General features: G+C 35.6%; 1 protein-coding gene across 10 annotated transcripts in view; it reads right to left on the bottom strand.

The window, feature by feature from the left end:
• Nucleotides 1-21,486, bottom strand: part of Emsy (EMSY transcriptional repressor, BRCA2 interacting) — a 124,327-nt gene that overhangs the window by 36,070 nt on the left and 66,771 nt on the right. For all 10 annotated transcript variants that reach the window (XM_074082604.1, XM_074082595.1, XM_074082577.1 and 7 more), the window contains 2 exons: nucleotides 11,121-11,397; nucleotides 2,859-3,113 (listed from right to left, as the gene is read on the bottom strand). In XM_074082604.1, coding sequence (XP_073938705.1) covers nucleotides 2,859-3,113; nucleotides 11,121-11,397 — 532 coding nt within the window. The remainder of the gene's footprint in view (nucleotides 1-2,858; nucleotides 3,114-11,120; nucleotides 11,398-21,486) is intronic.

Consider the following 21,486-nt stretch of genomic DNA (forward strand, 5'->3'; position numbering starts at 1 on the left):
AGATTGAGCTGATCATGGTTCAAGGCCAGCAAAGACACCCCAAAAAAAGGTAGCAAGACTATTTCAATCAATAAGCCAGGCATGGCATGGTGGTACATGCCTGTTATCCCAGGTACATAGAGGCCTTAGGCAGGCGTTTCATGGTCTGAAGCTGGGGGGAGGAGCACAGTGGGGTTCAGGAGGGAGTGAGAAATAGACTTGACTAAGGTAATTGATCCAGCCATTAAACAAGTCACCAAGCAAATAATAATAACAAATTCTGAGGGTGGGGGACAAACCAGTACTAATTTCTAACAAAAAACAGTAGGAGGCATACAAAGAAACAGGAAGAAATATTCAAAGAAGTCATGTCTGAAAACTTTCCAAATTAGTGAAAAGCAATAACCTACACATCCAGGAAGCTCAACAAACTTCAAGTAAGACAAATACAGAGAGATCTACATACATATATCTTCAAAATTGCTAAAATTCAAAGACAGGAGAAAAATCTTAAGAGTATCCAGAGAAAACCCACTCATAAAGGAACTGCAATGAGGTTAACAGTTTACTTTTCAATGGAAATAACAGAAGCTAACAGGGAGTAGGATAAAATATTCAAATTGCTCAAAGAAAAACACTGTCAACAAAGAATCCTATAAAGGGGCAAAGCTATCTTTCAAAAATGAATGTGAAATAAAGTCTTGAGCAGACAAAGAAAAACTAAGATAACCTGTTGCTAGCAGATCCTCCTACAAGAAACACTAAAGGAGTTCTACGACTAGAAAGAATAAGGAATAAGACAAAAATGTCTTCTCTTCCCATTTTTATTTAATATTGTACTATGGGTTCTCTCAGGGAAATTAGGAAAGAAACAACTAATAGAAAGCATCAAGACTGGAACAGAAGAAACTAGCTCTATTTGCAGATATGACCTTTTATACAGGAAAACCTAAGAGATGGGGGTCTCAATCCTTGCCTCAAATAATACTCTGGCCTCAGCTTCCTCAGTAGCTGGAAGTACAGGTAAGCATCACTGCACCAGGCTAGGAAAATCTAAGTAAATGGGAAGACATCATGTTCACTAATTAGAAGATTTAATGGCAAGATGGTAATATTCCTCCAATTAACATACAGATTCAATCGAATCCTTGTCAAAATTGCAGCTGATTTTTTATAAAAAGTGACAAATGAACTCCAAACTTCACGTGCAATTGCAAGGGTACCAAAAGAGTATAGCAATCTTTTTTTTCTTTTTCTCCATTCTTTTAAAGATTGTTTTAAGGCCAGAAACAGTTGCTCAAGCCTATAATCCTAGCTACTTGGAAGGTGGAGATTGGGAGGACTGAGGCTTGAGGCCAACCCAGCCAATGTTTTCATGACCCAATCTCAATCAATAAAAGCTGAGTTGTGGCAGTGTGCTGCCTGTCATCCCAGCTACGTGGGAAGTGTAAATAGGATCACAGTCCAAGCTGCCCTAGGCATAAACTAAGAACCCTTCTCAAAAATAGCCAAACCAAAAAGGGCTGGGAGTATGGCTCAAGTGGTCAAGCATCTACCTAGCAAGTGGAAGGCCCTGAGTCCAACCTAGTATCACCATTAAAAAAAAAGAAAGAAATGAAACAAGGAACATTACTATAGATCCTGTAGCCATTAAAAGAATAATAAGGAACGTTGTTATCAGATATACACTCATCACTTTGACAACTTAGAAGAAATTGACCAATACCTTAAAAGCCAAAAATTATCAAAACTCAACCAATACTAAACAGATAATCCAAATAGTTCTCTAACTAGTAAAGAAACTGAGTTCATCATTTAAAAGCTCTCAAAATAGAAATCTCTGGGCCCAGCTGAGTTCACTGGAGAATTCTACTGAACATTTGAAGAATTAATACCAATCTTAAATAATCTATTCTGGAATATAGAGAAGGAAATAACACTTCCAAACTCACTTTAGGCAGCTAGCATTACCCTGATTCCAAAACCAGACCAAGACAGTACAAAATAAGGAAACTACAGAGCAGTATCTCTCATGAACAGAGACAAAAACTGAACCCAACAATACATAAAAAAGAATTCTACATCATGAGAGATTTATTTCAGATATGAAAAGCTGGTTCAACAGAAAATCAATCAGTGTGATCCAGCACATCAGCAGACTAAACAAGAAAAATACATATGATCACTTCAGGTAAGCAGAGAAAAAGCATTTGACAAATCTAATAGTCATTCATGATAAAATATTCCAGAAAAGCAGGAATGGAACTTCCTGAACTTGACTTAAAAAAATACATATATACAACTGGCATCACACTTAATGGTGAAAAATTGAGTACTTTCTCCTTAAGAGTAAGAACGCAGCAAGGGTGTCTGTTCTATCCACTCTTACTCATTTAGCCTAGTACTGGACATTCTAGCCAGTAGAGTAAGATGAAAAAGAGACAGAGAGGAAAGGAGGAAGAAGGAGGAAAGAGGGAAAGAGGGAGGGTGGAAGGAAGGAAGGAAGAAAAACTGTCACTATTTACTGATGGCATAATTGAAAAGTGATTGTATTTACATAGAAAATCCCAAGCAATCTGTATAAATACTCTTAGAAATAATTGAATTCAGCAAGGCTGAAGGATACAAATTTGATGCCATTTTTATACACCAACAACAAACATGGGAAAACTGAAATTAAAGTTACAACACCATTTATAGTCACTACAAGAAAATGAAATACTTAGGTATATATCTAACATCTATATGCTGAAACTGTAAAACACTTATAAAAGAAGTCAAAGACCTAAATAAATGGAGGAACATACTATGTTCATGGTCTAGAAGACTCAGAAAACGAGTGATTAGAATTAGCACATCCTGTAAACATTTTCAGTTACCTGATTCTTGTTTGATTTGGATGGTAGGTTTGATACCAGGTGGCAAAGAAGACTGCTGAGGTTGTTGCTGATGAGATACTGAAGAAGGTTGAGCCACTTGCTGCTGTGTTTGTTGTTGCACTTGATGTAACTGCTGCTTAGGAGACTGTTGATGCTGTTTAGGAAACTGTGTGAGAATCTGGGTTGGGGCACTCACTAAGCTTTTAGGGGAAGGAAGTCTCGTTGATGCCATTTTGATTGCCGATGTAGATACACCTGTAGAAAAGTAAAGAGAAATTACTTTTCTAAAATTTAAAATTACTTTGGGCTAATATAGTACATAATAAAGTCCAGGTAAATCAATAAAAATTATGATTTAGTTCTCAAACTGCAAGGGAGGCATCATTGCTCTGACTCAACACAATGACTGACTTTTCCTCCGTGAAGAGTTAGAATGAAAGAAACAAAATCAGACAGGATGTTTGTAGAAAGGCCTCTCTATAAAAAGTAAACTAATTTTTTAATCTTGTAAGAAATACACTTTAATTTTTTTTTTTCAGTACCAGGGTTTGAATTCAGGGTTTTGTGCTTTCTAGGCAGGTACTCTACCACTTGAGCCATACTCCCAGCCCTTTTTTTTTTTGCTTATTTTTTAGGATATGGTGTCGTGGTTTTCTCTTTTGCCCAGGGCCAGCCTCAGACAACAAAATTCCTACTATGCCTCCTGTGTAGCTAGGACTACAAATGCATCCATCATGCCTGACTGACATGTTGGTTGAGATGGGGGTCTCACTGACTTTTTGCCTGGGTTAGCCCCAAGCCATAATCCTCTCCATCCATCTCTACCTCCCAAGCAGGTGGGATTACAGACATGTGGCATCGTGCCTAGCCCTAAAATATTATTTTTCACGATACGATAGCTCAATTTAAACACAGAATCAGATGAAATAACTCCTGACTAAGCATTCATCTTTTGAACTATCAGCATGATTAAGTAGCTTTCCTATATCTTATTTCCAAAAATCTTTAATGTCCTGTCTTGAGATTTATTAAGTAGGTCATTATATATAATCATGTAAAAAGTTAAAAGTGTGCAAATGCACAGCTAAAAAATTCTGCTGATTTAAGGTTCTCTTCAGTGTAATATTAGTATTAGCAAGCACAAAATAGTCAGGAGTATTAGTAACTTCCACATAAGATCTGTAAGTTTGAGAAAGTTTACCCTCTCCCAGGTTTTTTGTCTGTTATTTTCTGTTAATTTATCAAGCACTCAACAGGACTATTATCTGTCCATGAGTTAGCATTCCTAAGAAATAACCTAGAGCACAACTTACCATATTAATTTTAAGCACTCCCAAAGCAATGAAAGAAACGTTAACAGCCTAACTTTCAAGTACTGAGGCTCTTATTTCATACCTTTCTCCACATCCCCACCATAACTTATACACAGCATTATAAAAAAAATTACTATCACATTCCTATGTAAATGTCTCTAGAATGATAAAGAAGGAAAAGAATAGACCTTGAGAAGTCACTCTTGACTCTCTAGGCCCAGCTTCCCCTACAAGACTCTAACAGTTGCTATATGGATTAAGTAAAACCAAGTATTGAGGAACACTTTGAGAGGAGACAAAAGATGTAGTCAAAATCACCTGGAGGGATTATACACATTACTTATACATTTCCCCGCCTCCTCACCCCATTCCCCAAAACTAGTGCAGCAGGGACCGTTTTAGAGACATGTTTTATATTGCTTAGTCATTTTGAACTAGACTATCTCTGGAGCCCCTTTGGCACCAACATTTTATAACTCTATTAGTATAAAGTGTTACACAAGTGGAAGAAGACATTATTTTTAAACTATTTAAAAAGCTTTTTCTATATTGCACTGATAATGTACTTATTAATTGAGGTTAATTGTGCAGATGGAAAACTCCATTACTAAACTATGATCCCCATATACTTTTGAATAGGAAAACTATCTGACATAAAAGCATTCAGGGTAACTTTAGAATCAGGGAATTGTATTTAAATCATGCCTTCAATGCAGAAACACTTAATAACTGGGTGGCCTGATTAAAGTACTTGATCTCTCTGAATCAATTCATTCAATTAAAATTTATTGAGCACTTTTTTTTTTTTTTTTTGTGGTACTAGGGCTTGAACTCAGGGTCTTCACCTTGAGCCACTCCACTAGCCCAATTTCTTGTGATAGGGTTTTTCTAGAAAGGGTCTCGTAAACTATTTCCCCAGGATGGCTTTGAACTGTGATTCTCCTGATCTCTGCCTCCTGAGTAGCTAGGATTACAGGCATGAACCACCAGCGCCCATCCTGAGCACATATTTTAAACTAGATCTTGGAGAAACTATTTTACATTTATGAAACAGTCCTTACCTTCAGGAACGTTAAAGTTTAGAGAAGCCTAACAAATGTGAGGCTAAAAAAGTTTAGAAATAGTTGGGGGTATGCCTCAAGAGGTAGAGCACCTGCCCAGCAAGCACAAAATCCTGAGTTCAACCCTCAGTACTGCCAAAACAAAAAAGTTTAGAGAAGAAACTAATTAAATGATCACACAAATCCATCATTACAAACTAAAAAATGTTATTTGTGTAAAGTAAAATGTCCTTTTAATTTTCCTTTACCCTTATTACCTTCCCAAGCAAAAGGATGGCAGGTGAAGGGTATCAGAACTCAGATGGAAGTGTGTACTCTCTCAGGGCCTAATGGAGTAAGGAGAGCATCTACTTAGAGGAGGAGCAATAGAAGCAACAATGAGAGATTGGTTAAATACTAGAGGATGATAAAATAAATAAATATACTCAATATAATGGAAACAAGATATTTCAAAATAAATAAATATACTCAATATAATGGAAGCAAGGTGAGGAAGGGAGAAACTAGAATTAACATGCAGTGTTAGCTGAAATTGGATGTATCAGTAATTCATAGTTTCCAACATGTGGAAATAAACAGATATTAAGTATGTATGTGCATAATTGTGAAACAACATGTGCACACACGTGCACATGCACATATACTCCCTAGCAACGAGCATATATAGCACTCAGATTTATTACTTTCCACTAACAGAAACCAGGTTCCTTAGAGAAAAGGCTGACCTCAAGGCTGGAGTAGGAAAAGTACATGATAAATTTGTTAAATATCAAAGACTTTTTGCAGGGAACAAATCTATTAATAATGAAACATGTATAGAAGTTTATAATTTGTTTATACACACACACAATGCATGACAACCACTGTATAAGGATGGGACAGAGGAAATAGGTGGATACTTAAGGTTCTTACACAATACATGAAGTATTATATTATTTGAATAATCTGTCATAACTACAAATGCATATTATGAGCTCTAAAGGTGTGTTTTCAACCAAGGGCAATTTTGCCATCACCACACCCTGGGATATTAGATAATCACTGGAGATAGTTTTGGTTGTCATGATTCCAAGTATGCTACTGGCATCTAGTATAAAGGTCAGGGATACTGCTAAATATCCTACAATCCACAAGTCAACCCCATAACAAAATCCAAATGTCAACAATGTGAAGGTTGAGATCCTTACTTTAGAGCAAGTATTTTAAAAATAAAAGTATAGTTAATAAACCAATGAGGAAATAAAAAAGATGGAAGGAAGGAAACCCAAAAAATCCAAGACTAGAAAAGATGGGAAAGGAACAAAGAATAGATAAGTAGAAACAACTGACAAGATCAAATTTAAACTCAATCATAGATAATTATATTAAATGTAAATGGACTAAACATTTTATCTAGTCCCACTAATCAGATAGTGGGACTAGATAAAAAAGCAAGAATGATACAATGCTCAAAAAATGCATTTTAAAATAAACACATGGATGGGTTAAAAGCAAAAGGATGAAAAAAGACATACCAAGTAAACACTAATAAAAAAGTTGGAGAAGCTACACTAATATCAGAAAAGGCAAACACTAGCCAAATGCCAGTGGCTCACACCTGTAATCCTAGCAACTCAGGAGGCAGAGATTGGGAGATTCACAGTTTGAGGCCAACCCAGGCATATAGTTCACAAGACCCTATCTCAAAAATACACAAGAAAAAGGGCTGGAGGCATGGCTCAAGTAGAGTGCCTGCATGAGACCCTGAGTTCAAACTCCAGTACCACCAAAAAAAAAAAAAAAAACCACTAAAGCTGAAACACTGATATTAAAATCAAGAGTTACCAGAGATAAAGAGGGGCATTTCATAATGAAAAAGGCATCAATTCATTAAGATACAATAATCTTAAATGTATGTACCTAACTAGAGAGTTCAAAACACATAAAACAAAAACAAAATTAAAGGGAGGAAAGTACAAAACCACAATTATAAATGGAGACTTTGATACTTCTCTCAATAGCTGACACAAGCAGACAAAAAAGAAAAAAAGAGAACAAAACAAAAAGAAAAAAAGTCAAAATGAAGAGATTTGAATAATTCTATCAATCAATTTAATCTCTTGGTCATTCTCAGAACCAAATGAAAAGTCAATTGTTCTAAAGCCATTTAATAAATGATACAATGTAGCAAACACTCTTGGTGGCAGTCTAACTTCCTTTCTCCTTTGCCCTCCCTTTTTCTCCCCTCAAGGAACCACCTTCCTGGGCATTGGCACACAGTTTTCAGGGGCTTAGCCTTGGCCAGCCCTAGAGGGCAATGACTAACTGATCTAATAAATCAGTCATGGTAGCCTCATTACTTTTATCAGGGATGATGTTAAGCTACTTGTGGTCAACATGACATGGGAGAAATCTACTCCTGGGAGGACTTTTGGAAGAGGTTTCTCTTTCCAAAGATAGCTACACAGAAGATGTGTGTTTTGGATGTTCCCAAACATTGTATGATTGTATGTTTTAGATTTTGAAGTTTCATAGGTGGATGTGATACCTGGAATGTACTCATCTCGCCCAAGATGTTACCTGAGAAATAAAGCTGTTAGGCCACAGAAAGTAGAAATGAAACATGAAAAGAAACTCTTTGATGGCTACAATGAACTAAGACTAACTTATCTAAAGCCTTCTTCTGGACTTCTGGTTTTGTGAGATAACAAATTTTCTTACTGTTAAAAACTAGTAACTAAGAGATAGCTTAGATAAATGGGACTTCATAAAACTAAAAAGCTTCTGCTCAATAAAAGAAATGGTCTCTAAACTGAAGAGAACACCCACAGAGTGGGAGAAAATATTTGCCAGCTACACATCAGACAAAGGACTGGTAACCAGTCCTTTAAGTTTTTTAAGGGAACTTAAAAAACTAAATTCTCCCAAAACTAATGAACCAATAAAGAAATGGGCAAGAGAATTAAACAGAAATTTCTCAAAAGAGGAAATTCAAATGGCCAAAAAACACATGAAAAAATGCTCACCACCTCTAGCAATAAAGGAAATGCAAATTAAAACCACACTAAGATTCCACCTCACCCCTGTTAGAATAGGCATCATTAGCAACACCACTAACAACAGGTGTTGGCGAGGATGCAGGGAAAAAGGAACCCTCTTACCCTGTTGGTAGGAATGTAAACTAGTACAACCACTCTGGAAAAAAACTTGGAGGCTACTTAAAAAGCTAAACATTGATCTACCATTTGATCCAGCAATACCACTCCTGGGGATATACCCAAAAGACTGTGACACAGGTTACTCCAGAGGCACCTGCACACCCATGTTTATTGCTGCACTATTCACAATAGCCAAGTTATGGAAACAGCCAAGATGCCCCACTACTGAAGGAAAAATGGACTAATTACAGTATCAAAAATGCTTAGGAGTTATAACATGAGCCCTACAGACCCAAGACTTAAAAAAAAAAAAAACAAAAAAAAAGTGAAAAGGAAAGGTAATACATAAATATAAGAGTATTACACATGTTTTGTCTTTTAGCTATAGATACTAAAGAAAAAAATCTGGTATAAAAAATATACTGATTTAATAGTATCAATAATTTTAATCCCTAAGAAAATGTGGTATCTATACACAATGGAATTTTATGCAGCCATGAAGAAGAACGAAATGTTATCATTTGCTGGTAAATGGATGGACTTGGAGAACATCATTCTGAGTGAGGTTAGCCTGGCCCAAAAGACCAAAAATCGTATGTTCTCCCTCATATGTGGACATTAGATCAAGGGCAAACACAACAAGGGGATTGGACTATGAGCACATGATAAAAGCGAGAGCACACAAGGGAGGGGTGAGGATAGGTAAGACACCTAAAAAACTAGCTAGAATTTGTTGCCCTTAACGCAGAGAAACTAAAGCAGATACCTTAAAAGCAACTGAGGTCAATAGGAGAAGGGGACCAGGAACTAGAGAAAAGGTGAGATCAAAAAGAATTAACCTAGAAGGTAACACACACGCACAGGAAATCAATGTGAGTCAATGCCCTGTATAGCTATACTTATCTTAACCAGCAAAAACCCTTGTTCCTTCCTATTATAGCTTATACTCTCTCTACAACAAAATTAGAAATAAGGGCAAAATAGTTTCTACTGAGGGGGTAGGGGGAAGAGGGAGGGGGCGGAGTGGTTGGTAAGGGAGGGCGTGGGGGCAGGGGGGAGAAATGACCCAAGCCTTGTATGCACATATGAATAATAAAAATAAATAAATAAATAAATAAAATAATTTTAATCCTATAAATTATTTCCCCTACCACATTTTGGCTTTAGTTTATATTGTCTTATATTATAAACAAGGGGAATACAGACTTAGTATTGGCCAAATACTAGTGAAGTGTTCCAAGATATTATGATTTAGGGAAATAAAGTATGGCATGTAGCAAACACTACCAAAAAATTTCAACCGTATCACTTGATAATCCTGCTCCTGAGTGCTGGTTCTAATAAAATGAAAAGCCCTATTAAATTCACAAAGATGTTTACTGTGGGTTAAGCTAGGATATTAAGACCTGGAAATAATCTAAACACTGAACATAGGGGAATAATTTAATAAATTATCCAGTAGTAACAGAAGTATTAAATAGCAATGCAAGCAATCAGGATAACAATAATAGAAGCATGTTAGTAAAGCAATGTTATGAGAAGATAGCATGTTACTAAATGGAATATGAAATTTTTATTCCAAGAAAACATAACCATTATTGACATGGGTAAAAGGCAGCAATATATAAAATGTAAAGTGTGATTCTGGTAAAGTGTTGGGAATACTGGTGGACTTTTATTCTCTAAAATTGCTTAATTCACTAATAACCTTCATGTTCTTAAAAAACTTCAAATACTTTTAGATGCTAAATGGGGATCATATTCAAACTGACAGGGTTGGGGAATTTTATTTTTTTTCTGGTGGAACTGGAGTTTGAACTCAGGGCTTTAGCCACACCTCCTGTTGGGGAATTTCTTGAAAGGCATGGAGCACAGAAACAACTTCAGAGCCAGCCTAAATTAAATGAAAAGAGCAGCATTAGTGGATACAATGTAATTAGAAGCAGCATGTTACTTAAACTGAAGTGGACTCAAGGAGGGAAAATAAAAGGTCAGTGGAAGATTTTCACAATATTGGGTAAATAGTTCATGAGCACACCAAGGAAGAAGAGGAAAAGAACAAGATGAAAGAAAATTTGTCTCTCCAAGTAAGAAAAAGATAGTGGCTACAGAATTATATAAGAAGCAACCAATTAGAGTGGAATCAACCTAAGAATAAGCAAATATTGTTTGGTTAATGGAGAACAAGAGGTTAGATGTGAGAAATAACCAAAACAACTCATTATAGCTTCTAGTCTGATAAACACTCAATCTGGAGGAAAAAAAAAAGAAGAATCAAGTAAAAAGTAGTTATATAAAAATAAACTATTTCCTTCCATATAACACCCCAAACACTCTTCACCTATCACCTTTTGCTGTACTACTAGCACCATACTTAGAAGCACCAAATAAAAGACCCTTTCGAAGCACTGAAGTGTACATCAGTGGATATAATATGTTCTCTTTTATCTAAGAAAAAGGCAAAATATATACATATTTGCTCATATGTTTACAAATACAAGAATAAATTAAAAAAACTAATTACAAGAACAAATTATCAGGGAAGGGCAGAACAGAACATAAGTATAGACCAAAGAAAACGGAATGACCTACTAGTTTGACATCCTCAAACTGAGGGAAGGAGAAGAGTAAGTAGTCACTAGTCTGACAGCAGAGACCTTCACCCCATGACAGAAAAACACATGCAAGGAGTTTTCTTCAAAATTCCCACATACCAACAGGGACAGAATTAAACACTGAATCATCACTCACCTTGTGCTACTGTTGACATGACCACGGATGGTGTGGAGGACACCACAGCTGTTACCGCAACTGTATTAGGAATAGGTGACGGCGTGGAACTGCTGCTGCCACTGCTGCTACTACTGACCAGAGAGGATTGTGAAGCAGTTATAACGACGGGTGGCTTCTGAGTTGTGGAAGCAATGACTGACGTTGGTACAAGCTTAGTGACTGCTGCATAGTTATGGGATTTGGAGAGAATGTTGGGCACGAAGGTTGAACTTGGTGATGTGGTCACTATAATAACCTAAGGAAGGAAAAATAAGTTATTTTCATGAACCTACTATACTATTAATGTATTCAAATTCATATACAATTAAAAACAGCTTATAAAACATGAAGAAAAAAATTCAACAGAGAAATATACAATTAAAAATATATGAAAAATTTATTTTACTAATAATCATCAAAATTATTTAAAAGCAACAATTCTCACAAATGAAATATTTTTAAAGATAATATTCAGTCTGTGTAAGAAGTAGCATCATAAAAATTCCAACATACTGCTTAGGGAGTATCATTTGGTACACTTTTTCTACAAAGCAGTTAGGACATTCATTCATTTACAAATATTTATTGAGCATCTACTATGTGCCAGGCATGGTTTGAGATGCTGGGGACAGAAGAATGAACAAAACAAAGTTCATACTTTCATTTAGTTTATATTATAGTAGAGGGAGAGAAATAATAAACAAGTAAAAAAACTAAAAATATGTCATGCAGAAACAAATGAAAGAGACAATAAAGCAGGGTAAAGGAATAAATGATGAGTGCTATATGATTTTTTTTAATAAGGTATTCATTGACTATATCTCTGTAAGGTGGCACAGGGAGTAGCAAATATAAGGCCTAAGGCATAAGCAAGCTTGGTATACTCAAGAAACTTTAAGGACCTGATGAACAGGGTTAGAATTTACAAGGCAGAAAGCCGTAGGAGATAACTGAGGAGAAATAATGGACTAGATAATGTAAGATCATGATGATAGTTTTATACCTTTACTATGATGCAAATGACACTTTCTCTCCATGGTTTTCCTCCCAAAACTCATAACCTCAGACTAATCAAGAGAAAACCAAATTCTAATAGCAGGCCATCATATAAAATACTGACCAGTATTTCTCAAAACTGTCAAAGTCATCAAAAATAAAGACAACCCACTTTCAGGCTATTGAAAGTATAGTCCTTCCTAATAAACTTTACTGTAAAAAATAAATACACTAAAGTCTGAGAAACCTTCATAGTAAGGTTTAAGGACACAGGACAAGTAAAGATAATATGGTATACTGAATGGGATCCTGCAATAGAAAAAGACAATAAGTAAAAACCAAGGAAATCTGAATAAACTATGGATGTTAGTTAATATTAATGCATTAATATTAAGGAAACATACTAGCAAAATAATTTGGTATTCTAAATGACAGCCTGGAACAAAAAAAGACAGTAAGTAAAAAACAAGGCAATCTGAATTAACCATGTACTTTAGTTAATATTAATGCATTAATATTATTCATTAATAAAAATGAAAAATATTAATAGGGGAAACTGGATGTAAGGTCCATAAGAATTCTTTGAACTATCCTCCTAAGTTTTTAATAAATCTACAATTATTCTAGGGCCAGGCACAGTGACTCACACTTGTAAACCCAGGTACTCAGGAGACACAGATCAGAAAGATCACAGTATGAAGACAGCACATGCAAAAAGTTGATGAGACACCATCTCAACAAATGAGCCAGGTGTGGTGGTGTGTGCCCATGGTCCTTACTAACAGGAGGCCATAAGGTAGCAGAACTGTGGTCTGAGGCCAGCCTTGAGCAAAAATGCAAGAGCCTATCTGAAAAGTAACTAAATCAAGAAAGGATAGGGACATGGCTCAAAGTGGTAGAGAGCCTGACTAGCAAGCACAGTACTGTCAAAAATAAAAAGTAAATTATTTTTTAAAAGGTCTATTTTTTAAAAAAAGCATTACTCTATCTGCTAGATCGAAGATACAATAAGACAATGAAGGTAGAAACAGAGAGACAAATTAAGAAGCTCTCACAAAATAAACCAAGCAGATATGATAGTGAGCAAAGTGTTTGTGATGGAAATATAAAAAGTGAAAAGATTGTGAGTACATCTTAAAGGTAAAACTAACAGGATTTTCTCCTTCCTTTACATGGAGAATGGAGAAAAGGAGAGGCAAGAAAGTGATGTCAAAGGTTCGCCAGTATGGCTAGAAAACTGTAGATGATTTGGACAAGGCATTTCAGACAGCGAGAGTAGTATTTAGTAAAAGACCCAAGACTGAAATTAGTTTAACATATTTAAAAACAAACAAAGACAGTGTAGCAAAAGCATACAGGGCAAGGAGGGTTAGGAAAGCAAGCAGAAGCCAGGTCAAATTTGAAATCCAGAGTAAAGAATTTAAATTTTATACAAAGAATAATGGAAAGCCATGGGAGGATTTTAAGCAGAGGAACAATAAAAGGTGATTCACAGTTAAAAGATCACTCTAGTTGTTATGAAGTGAGAGGCAAGAGTAGAAACAATGAAACGAGATAACAAGTTATTGCAATAGACGAGGCAAGAATTGACAGAGGCTGTTTGGACTGGAGTATTGGTAGTAAAAATAAACAGAATTGATCAGATTCTGATTTTTCTGAAAAGAAAATAAAACTTGTTGATGAATGGAATGTCAGGGTTGGAAAAATAAGAGAATCAAGAATAGCTCCTAGAGCTAATACATATTGGCTTATTTAATCTGCCCCAAATTCCATGACAGAGATACTATTATCCCCATTTTACAGTCAAGAGCACAAAAATTATTTATGTATTAGCAGAATTACAGTTTTATTTAGGGATGAATATAATGGTGCTATAGTGATACCCAAAACAGAACAGAGTATTTTCTTCATTCACTGAAATTATTTGTACCTACCAAAGACAGAAAAATTGTTTTGAAAAACCTAAAGAATTTAAGAAAGAAACTTTTTCATTTTTATATTGGTCCTAAATGCCTGAAATTAAATCAGTAAGTAAAAATTTACTGAATGTCTGTTCTCTGTATCTACCTCTTAAAGAAACCTTAACTATAACACTGCTATATATTTTCAGTGTTTTAAAGAATTACAAGATATCAGTATTTGTCCATTACTTTAAAGACTTTGTTGATTATTTGAGTCAAGATAGGTACGAGTCTGGACCAGAATAACGTACCAGCATACTTACACATAGACTTGATCATCAAATACCTATATAATATTATTAGAAAACAACCTAGAAGCCATCACACAAACTTGAGAATTACCATATAGGTAACAGGGCCACAACCTTAAAGAGTCAAATAAACCTATGTTTCAATCCTCCTGCCTCTATGACTTACAAATGGTAGGTCCCTGGACATGTTAAAATCTCTGGGCTCCAATTTTCTTCTATAAAATGAGGATAATAATACCTACCTTGCAAAATCATTACAAGGATTAGATGAGAGAATGATGTGAAGCATCTACTAGGCACATAGCAGGTGGTCAATATATGGCAATTAACAAATGGTACTTACTAGTAGTTTATTCCTACTTAATAAATGCTAAAGGGACATCAATAAAGGCACTATAGGTCAAATCAATCTGGAAAAGTATTTTAATGTACTTTATTTTATTTCATTAACATTTTCTTTATTCCTTCTCCAAATTCTGTTATCCCTGAATACAAAGAATTCATAGCTACCATCACAAACCAAGAGGTTTCACTTTTGCCAATTCTGACCAATAGTAGTGGCTCCCTGGAGGCACAATGCTAATAATGACTCTGTGGTACAGAAGTGATTCGGAAAGGCTTGGGGAAAGTAGGCTATAGGTTTATTAGCAATGTCTGTCATGGGCAAGGGAAAAGGCAGTGTTCACTCTTGTGTCAAATATTTGCAGTTTCAGAATGAGTATGCATGTAGGCTTCTAACATTAAGGAAACAAAACTCAGCAAAATAAATCTAGAGTCTTTAAGAGTACATTTTAGCCCAGGATCAACCACGATATGAAAATATAAAATGGAAAATTCTAGAAATAAACAGTTGCACACCGGTTGCTTTGAATTGCATACCAAAAAAAAAAAAAGTATGTTTTAGGTTATTGATACAAATGATATGACATATTTTTAGATTTCAGTGTGCAAAATGATTTCTAATCTGTAGAGGGGCTAAGTGAAATTAGAGATCCACCTAGGAGAAATCAACTTATACTTCAAAGTTACTTATTACAACGGGGGACATAAAAAGGGTTTTGAAACCAAGTGAACCAAACAGTGTTTATTCAGGCCATAATTCAAATTACTGACCTTCTAGCACTCACAAAAACTCCTTAAGAGTGCTGGGACTTGCACCCTAAGGACAAAATGAAAAATATCAATCAAGCACATGAAAGCATTAAGCTATATTCTGTCGCTTTGTTTATATCAGTGCTGCACCGATGCTGTATTTTAAATGAAGGCACCATATTCAGGAAATTTCTCTTTCCTGAAGATCTACAACCTATTTAAATTTTAATAAAGTCCACAAATTCATAAATAATCATACTCAATGTAAAAGTCACCTTACCTAAAAGAATTTTTAAGTTGACTTATACAGGATTTGTTAGAAATCCAAGGTAAATGCAGTAATGACAATAGTGTTAGACAAATTTCAAAAAAAAAATCTAATTACCCAACACAAGGAAAATAAGAAAATAAACAAAATACCCATAGAGTATTTATTAGTCCTAATCATACTCCACTTTTCTAAGAAATAATCAAACTGATGGTCCTGAGTACACATGAAGTAGGAGAGTACAGGTTTACAACTGGAACACAGCAGATGCTCAATAATCATTTGGGGGGAAAAAAAGCCTGATTTTTAATTTAATTTGTTTATTTTTTCAACACAGTAAGATAAAGGTTCTGAGTCTGCAAACTCATGGCATGGCTTTTAAATGACTCTAGAAATAAATGTGCCCTTTTGAAAGCTGGACAAGTCTAACAACCTCAACTATCCAGCTTGACTGAAAATTCAGAAGAAAAAAAATAGATATGGTAAAATCAATGAATCAAAAAAAAAAATTCACAGATTTCACTTATAGGGGAACCCCCATCTGTTATAAGTATTTTTAAATAAGTCTACCACAGAAGGTTGAAAAGTTAATAATATTAGGTGACATTTATAGAAACTCTAAGAAGTACTGTTTTTTCTTTTGCCTTATAAGGAAACTGAGGTTCAAGAGGGGCAGCAAAGGCCTGAGGATGTAGCTTAGTGGTAGGGCTCTTGCCTAGCATGCACAAGGCCCTGGGGTCTATCCCCAGTACTGCCAAAAAAAAGAAAAAGAAAGGCTAGATGCCAGTTTAAGCCAGCCCGAGCAAATGGTTTGAGAGACCCTATCTCAAAAAAGACCCTTCACAAAAAAGGACTGGTGGAGTGGCTCAACATGTAAGCTCTGAGTTCAAACCATAGTATGGCAAAAAAAGAAAAAAAAAATAGCAGGGTTAGTACAGGAACCAGACCTATGTATCCACATGTTAGCTCATTTGCTTATTAACTAATTCATTCAACAAATAATTAATTAGCATCTAGTACATGCTAAGCACTGTTCTCAACACCAAGGAATATGAATCGGACAAAGTCCAAAGCAGCTTACAATCCATAGAAGAAATAGAAAAACAAATTTGCAATATAATTTAAACTACATATAAGCTTCTTGTTTAGTAAGGAAACAGAAGAATATAGATGAGAGGTAGGTGCTCTTTTTGCTATAACTTTATTATACTATTTTCTCAGATACCAAATTTTAAAAAGTAGCCAAGAGGCAGGAAAAGCGAAAAATAACTTACAAAATAAGATCCAGCAATGAAGGCAGTAAAAACATTACAGTAAGTAGACTTTGCAATTTGAAGTACAGCAGGTTAACCACTACCTAATCAAAGACTAGCTCAGAAAGCAGTAACTTTAATACCATATGAAAGGTAAATTCATGGCCAGCCAAGGTGGCTCATGCCTATAATCCCAGCTATAAGGGGACTGACCACGGGTAAAAACTCAAGACTCTATCTAAAATATAACGAAGAAAAAGGACTGGGGGTGTGGCTCAAGTGGGAGAGAACCTGCCTACCAGGCATAAGGCTCTAGTGTTTAAAAACAAAACAATCAGTACTACCAAAAATGAAAAAAGAAAGGTAACATTCATAAAGATTATCTTAGTTATCAAGTAAAAATATAAGAAATTATGTTTAATGTAGCAGTTAAGAAGTCATCAAAAATAGTTAAATTTTAACATATTAAGGGATAAGTTTAGTGAAATGATGAATTCACTTCTTTAGAAAAGCTCATTATCAACAGTAAACAAAATACTGGTTTCCATAAAACTTCCACAAAGGAAGGAAGCTAACTTTTTTTTTTGGGGGGCAATACTGGGGGGTTGAACACAGGGCCTTTGCACTTGCTAGGCAGGTGCTCTACCACTTAAGCCACACCTCCCACTCTTTTTAGTTTGGTTATTTTTGAGACAGGGTCTCATTTTATATCTGAGTCAACCCGGACAGTGATGCTCCTATTTGTGCTTCCCACATAACTGGGATGACGGACATATACCGCCATACACAACCACTGGCTGAGATGGGGTCTCTTGAACTTTTTTCTTAGCCTGGCCTCAAACTGTGATCCTGCTGATCACTGCTCCCCAAGTAGCTAGGATTACAAGCTTGAGTCACTATGCCTGACTCACATTTTCTGAGTATATACCCTATTTTACATTTTAAATATTCAATCTAATTTAACCCTTACAATAACCTCCTAAGATTGACATAACTATCAGCTCACAGATGAGGAAAAAGATTTAGAAAGACCTATTTATCTCAAGTCATACTGGACAACCTGGATTTCCAACCCAGGACTCTTGAAATACAAAAATTCTTCCTTGGGGGCAGGCACTGGTAGCTCATGCCTGTAATCCTAGCTACTTCGGAAGCTGAGATTAGGAGGAACGAGGTTCAAGGTTAGTCTAGCGCAGGCAAATAGTTCCTAAGACCCTATCTCCAAAAATAACCAGAGCAAAAATGGACTGGAGGTATGGCTCAAGTGGCATAGCACCTTCTTTGCAAGTAGGAAGACCTGAGTTCAAACCCCAGTCTCTCCAGAAAAAAAAAAATTTTTTTTGCTTCCTTCTATCTAGATCTAAATATGTATGTATGTATATGTGTGTGTTTATGTATATATAAAAATCTATACACATATAAAAATGTAAAAGGGACCTGTTTGGGGAGGGAGGATGAGAGGGAGGGAAGGGAGAATTTGAAAGGAGGTGAATATGATGAAAGTACATTATACACATGCATGAAAATAGCATAATGACACCCATAAAAAATGTAAAGAAAATGAGGGGAAAAGGGAATGAGAAAAAGTAATACAGAAGGTGAATATGACCAGATCATATTCTATGCATGTATGGAAATATCAAAATGAAATCCCTTTGTACAAAAATTATGTGCTAGTAAAAAAAATTCTTGGCTGAGCAAGGGGGAAAGGTGGCTTATGCCTGTAATCCTAGCTACTCTAGGATCATGGTTTGAGGCCAGCAAGGGCAAAAAGTATGAGAGACCCTATCTCAACTAATAACTGAGCACAGTGATGTGCCTGTCATTTCAGCTACACAGAAGGCATAAATAGAAGGATTCTTGTCCAGTCCAGCACCTGACTAGAAAGCATGAGGTCCTGAGTTCAAATCCCAATACTGCAAAAAAAAGAAGAAAAAGAATGAAAGAAAATTCTTCCCTGTGAATAGGGATATAGCTCAGTGTGAGGACTGAGTATCCCAAAAAAAAAAAAAAAAATTCTTGCTTGACTTTAATATTATAACATCATCTTTTATCCTCAGACTGAAAATGGAATCAGTTCATCATCACTTCTAGTTATTAAGAAAATAATTTTCATGTATTATGTAATGATATCTTTCCAGAAAACTCAAGGAGGTTCCTATCAAACTAAAGATTTCAAGGTGGAAAGACCATGCACTGAACACAGAATTTACCTCCATTCCTGCCCCCCCAATATCTTTCTAAAACAGTATCAACAGGCACATAAACTTGTAAAGTCAAAACAAAAAGGTAACCAGGTATAGAGGCACATGCCTGAGGCCCCAGTTAAGCAGAAGACTGAGACTGGAAGACTGCTTGGGCCCAGGAGTTAGAGGCTAGCCTGGGGGGAGAGGGAAAGGAAGAGAGAAGAGAGAAAAGGGCAAGATGGGGAGAGGAGACTCAACAGCTATAAAGTTTTGAAAACAGGGAATTAAGTACTAATGGATCAAGTATACCCAGGAAAATGGGAACCTAACGTAGCAAACAGAAGAGCAAAAAGCAAGACAAGCTGCTTTATCCCAGAAAGGAACAAGCTGCTTTATCCCAGAAAGGAATTAAGAGCACTAGATACTTCTGAAGTAGGGGTAAAACTGGAACTAGTGAGAGGAAAATTAGTTGAAAATCTATTTAAGAAGCATTTAGATTTCTAGTTATCCTACCATACCCTAAAGAAGGACTAGGAATTTACCTTCTTGAGGCAAGTTACTGCATCTAAAGGAATCTGATGATACTCAGCACAGCTAAGGTGGGCAGGTGCTATACTGAAAACAGATAATCAATATAGTGAATGGTGAGGCCACACAGACCTCTTCCTATATTTATTCCCAAACACTGGCAGCCAGGCTTATACTACTAAAGGCAGGAAACTGGATGATTCTTCTAGAAGAAAACTGACCAGTCCAAGAAAAAGCCCTAAAGACAGTGTCAAGTAGTGGAAGAAAGTTAACTGTTTGTGAAGTATTCTCTAACAAAGCAGCCCAGCTAGGAAAATCCACAAGAAAGTTACCAGTCCACATGTCATACTCATGTGCACAGAGCCTCTGTTATCTTTTTAATGCCCACTTTCATACATATGCAGACAGCCAGGCACTTAAGGAAATTCTGAAATGAAAGAGAGATCAGAACAAATAGATAAAAGAAACTTACAGGTAACATAGAGAACATGCAAAAAAGAAAACATAAAAGAAGTCATGAATATCATCAGATAAATGAAAAAAACAACATGATACCATTTCAAAACAAGGAACTTGCAGAGAACAAGGAAGAGTTACTAGAAATTTAAAGTATGATAGTTGCTGGCATAATGATGCACAGCTATAATCCCAGCACTTGGGAGGCTGAGGTCAGCCTGGGCTCCATAGTGAGACCCTGTCTCAAAATAAAGTGTGACAGCAAAAATGAAAAATTCCATAAAAGTAGTGAAGGATAAAGTTAAAGGATATAGAAAATAATAATAATATACATTTACTATGTGCTAGGCCATATTCTAAGTTTTATATATTATCTCATTTATTTATATCCAAAAATCTTATGAAACATTTATTTCTCTATTTCACAGGTAAGAAAACTTAGGTATAGAGTTTAGTTTTCCCAGTCACATAATTAGTAAGTAGCAAAAGCTGGGATTCAAATCTAGAAAGTCTGGTTCCAAAAATCTAGACTTTTAACCACTAGGCTATGAATGGAAAACAGGAATAACAAAATACAAATAATTTAAAGGACCAACTCAGGAAGTTCCAGCAACCTGAATAATAGGTGATCAAAAAAGAAATGGAGAAAAATCAAAGAAATAATTCAAGAAATTTCTGAGAATTAAAGAATATGAGTGACCGAAATGAAAGGGCTCACCGAGAATATAATCTAATGGAAAAAATACAGATTCAAACAAAAGATCATTACCTTAAAATTTCAGAGCTTAGAAAAATTACTAAAAGTTTTCAAAGACCAAAACAGAATCTGAAATTAGAATGAAATGGAATTTCTCTAAAGCAGTATTAGAAGCCAGAAGCCAATAGAACAGTATCTTTAAAATTTACAAGAAAAAAAAATGACTTTCAACCTAGGATACTAACTAGCTAAACCATTAGGAAAGTGAGAGGGTACAATGAAGAGATTGGCAATTTACCATGCAAGGTCTCAAAAAATATACTTTTTACCTACCCATAAACTGGGAAGCTACTGGAAGATATGCTCTAGGAAAATGAATAAATAACAAAAAGAAAAATCAGAATGATGGTAAGGGGAGATCCCAGAAAATTAGGTATGTGACAAGCCTACAGAGTCATCAAAGTCTGAACTAGTATGTGAAAACTAGGGGTTCTAATAACATGAAATTGATAGAATACTGATGACTTGAACGTACCTAGGGAAGAGTATAGGAATGAATTCATGACAGCATATAAAGAATAAAAAAGAAGATTAAAACAATTATTCACTGAATTATAGTCCTTCTTTCTCCTGAGAAACACTCAACTCTGACAACTT

The sequence above is a fragment of the Castor canadensis genome, chromosome 1 (assembly GCF_047511655.1).
Source record: "Castor canadensis chromosome 1, mCasCan1.hap1v2, whole genome shotgun sequence".
NCBI classification, from domain to species: domain Eukaryota; kingdom Metazoa; phylum Chordata; class Mammalia; order Rodentia; family Castoridae; genus Castor; species Castor canadensis.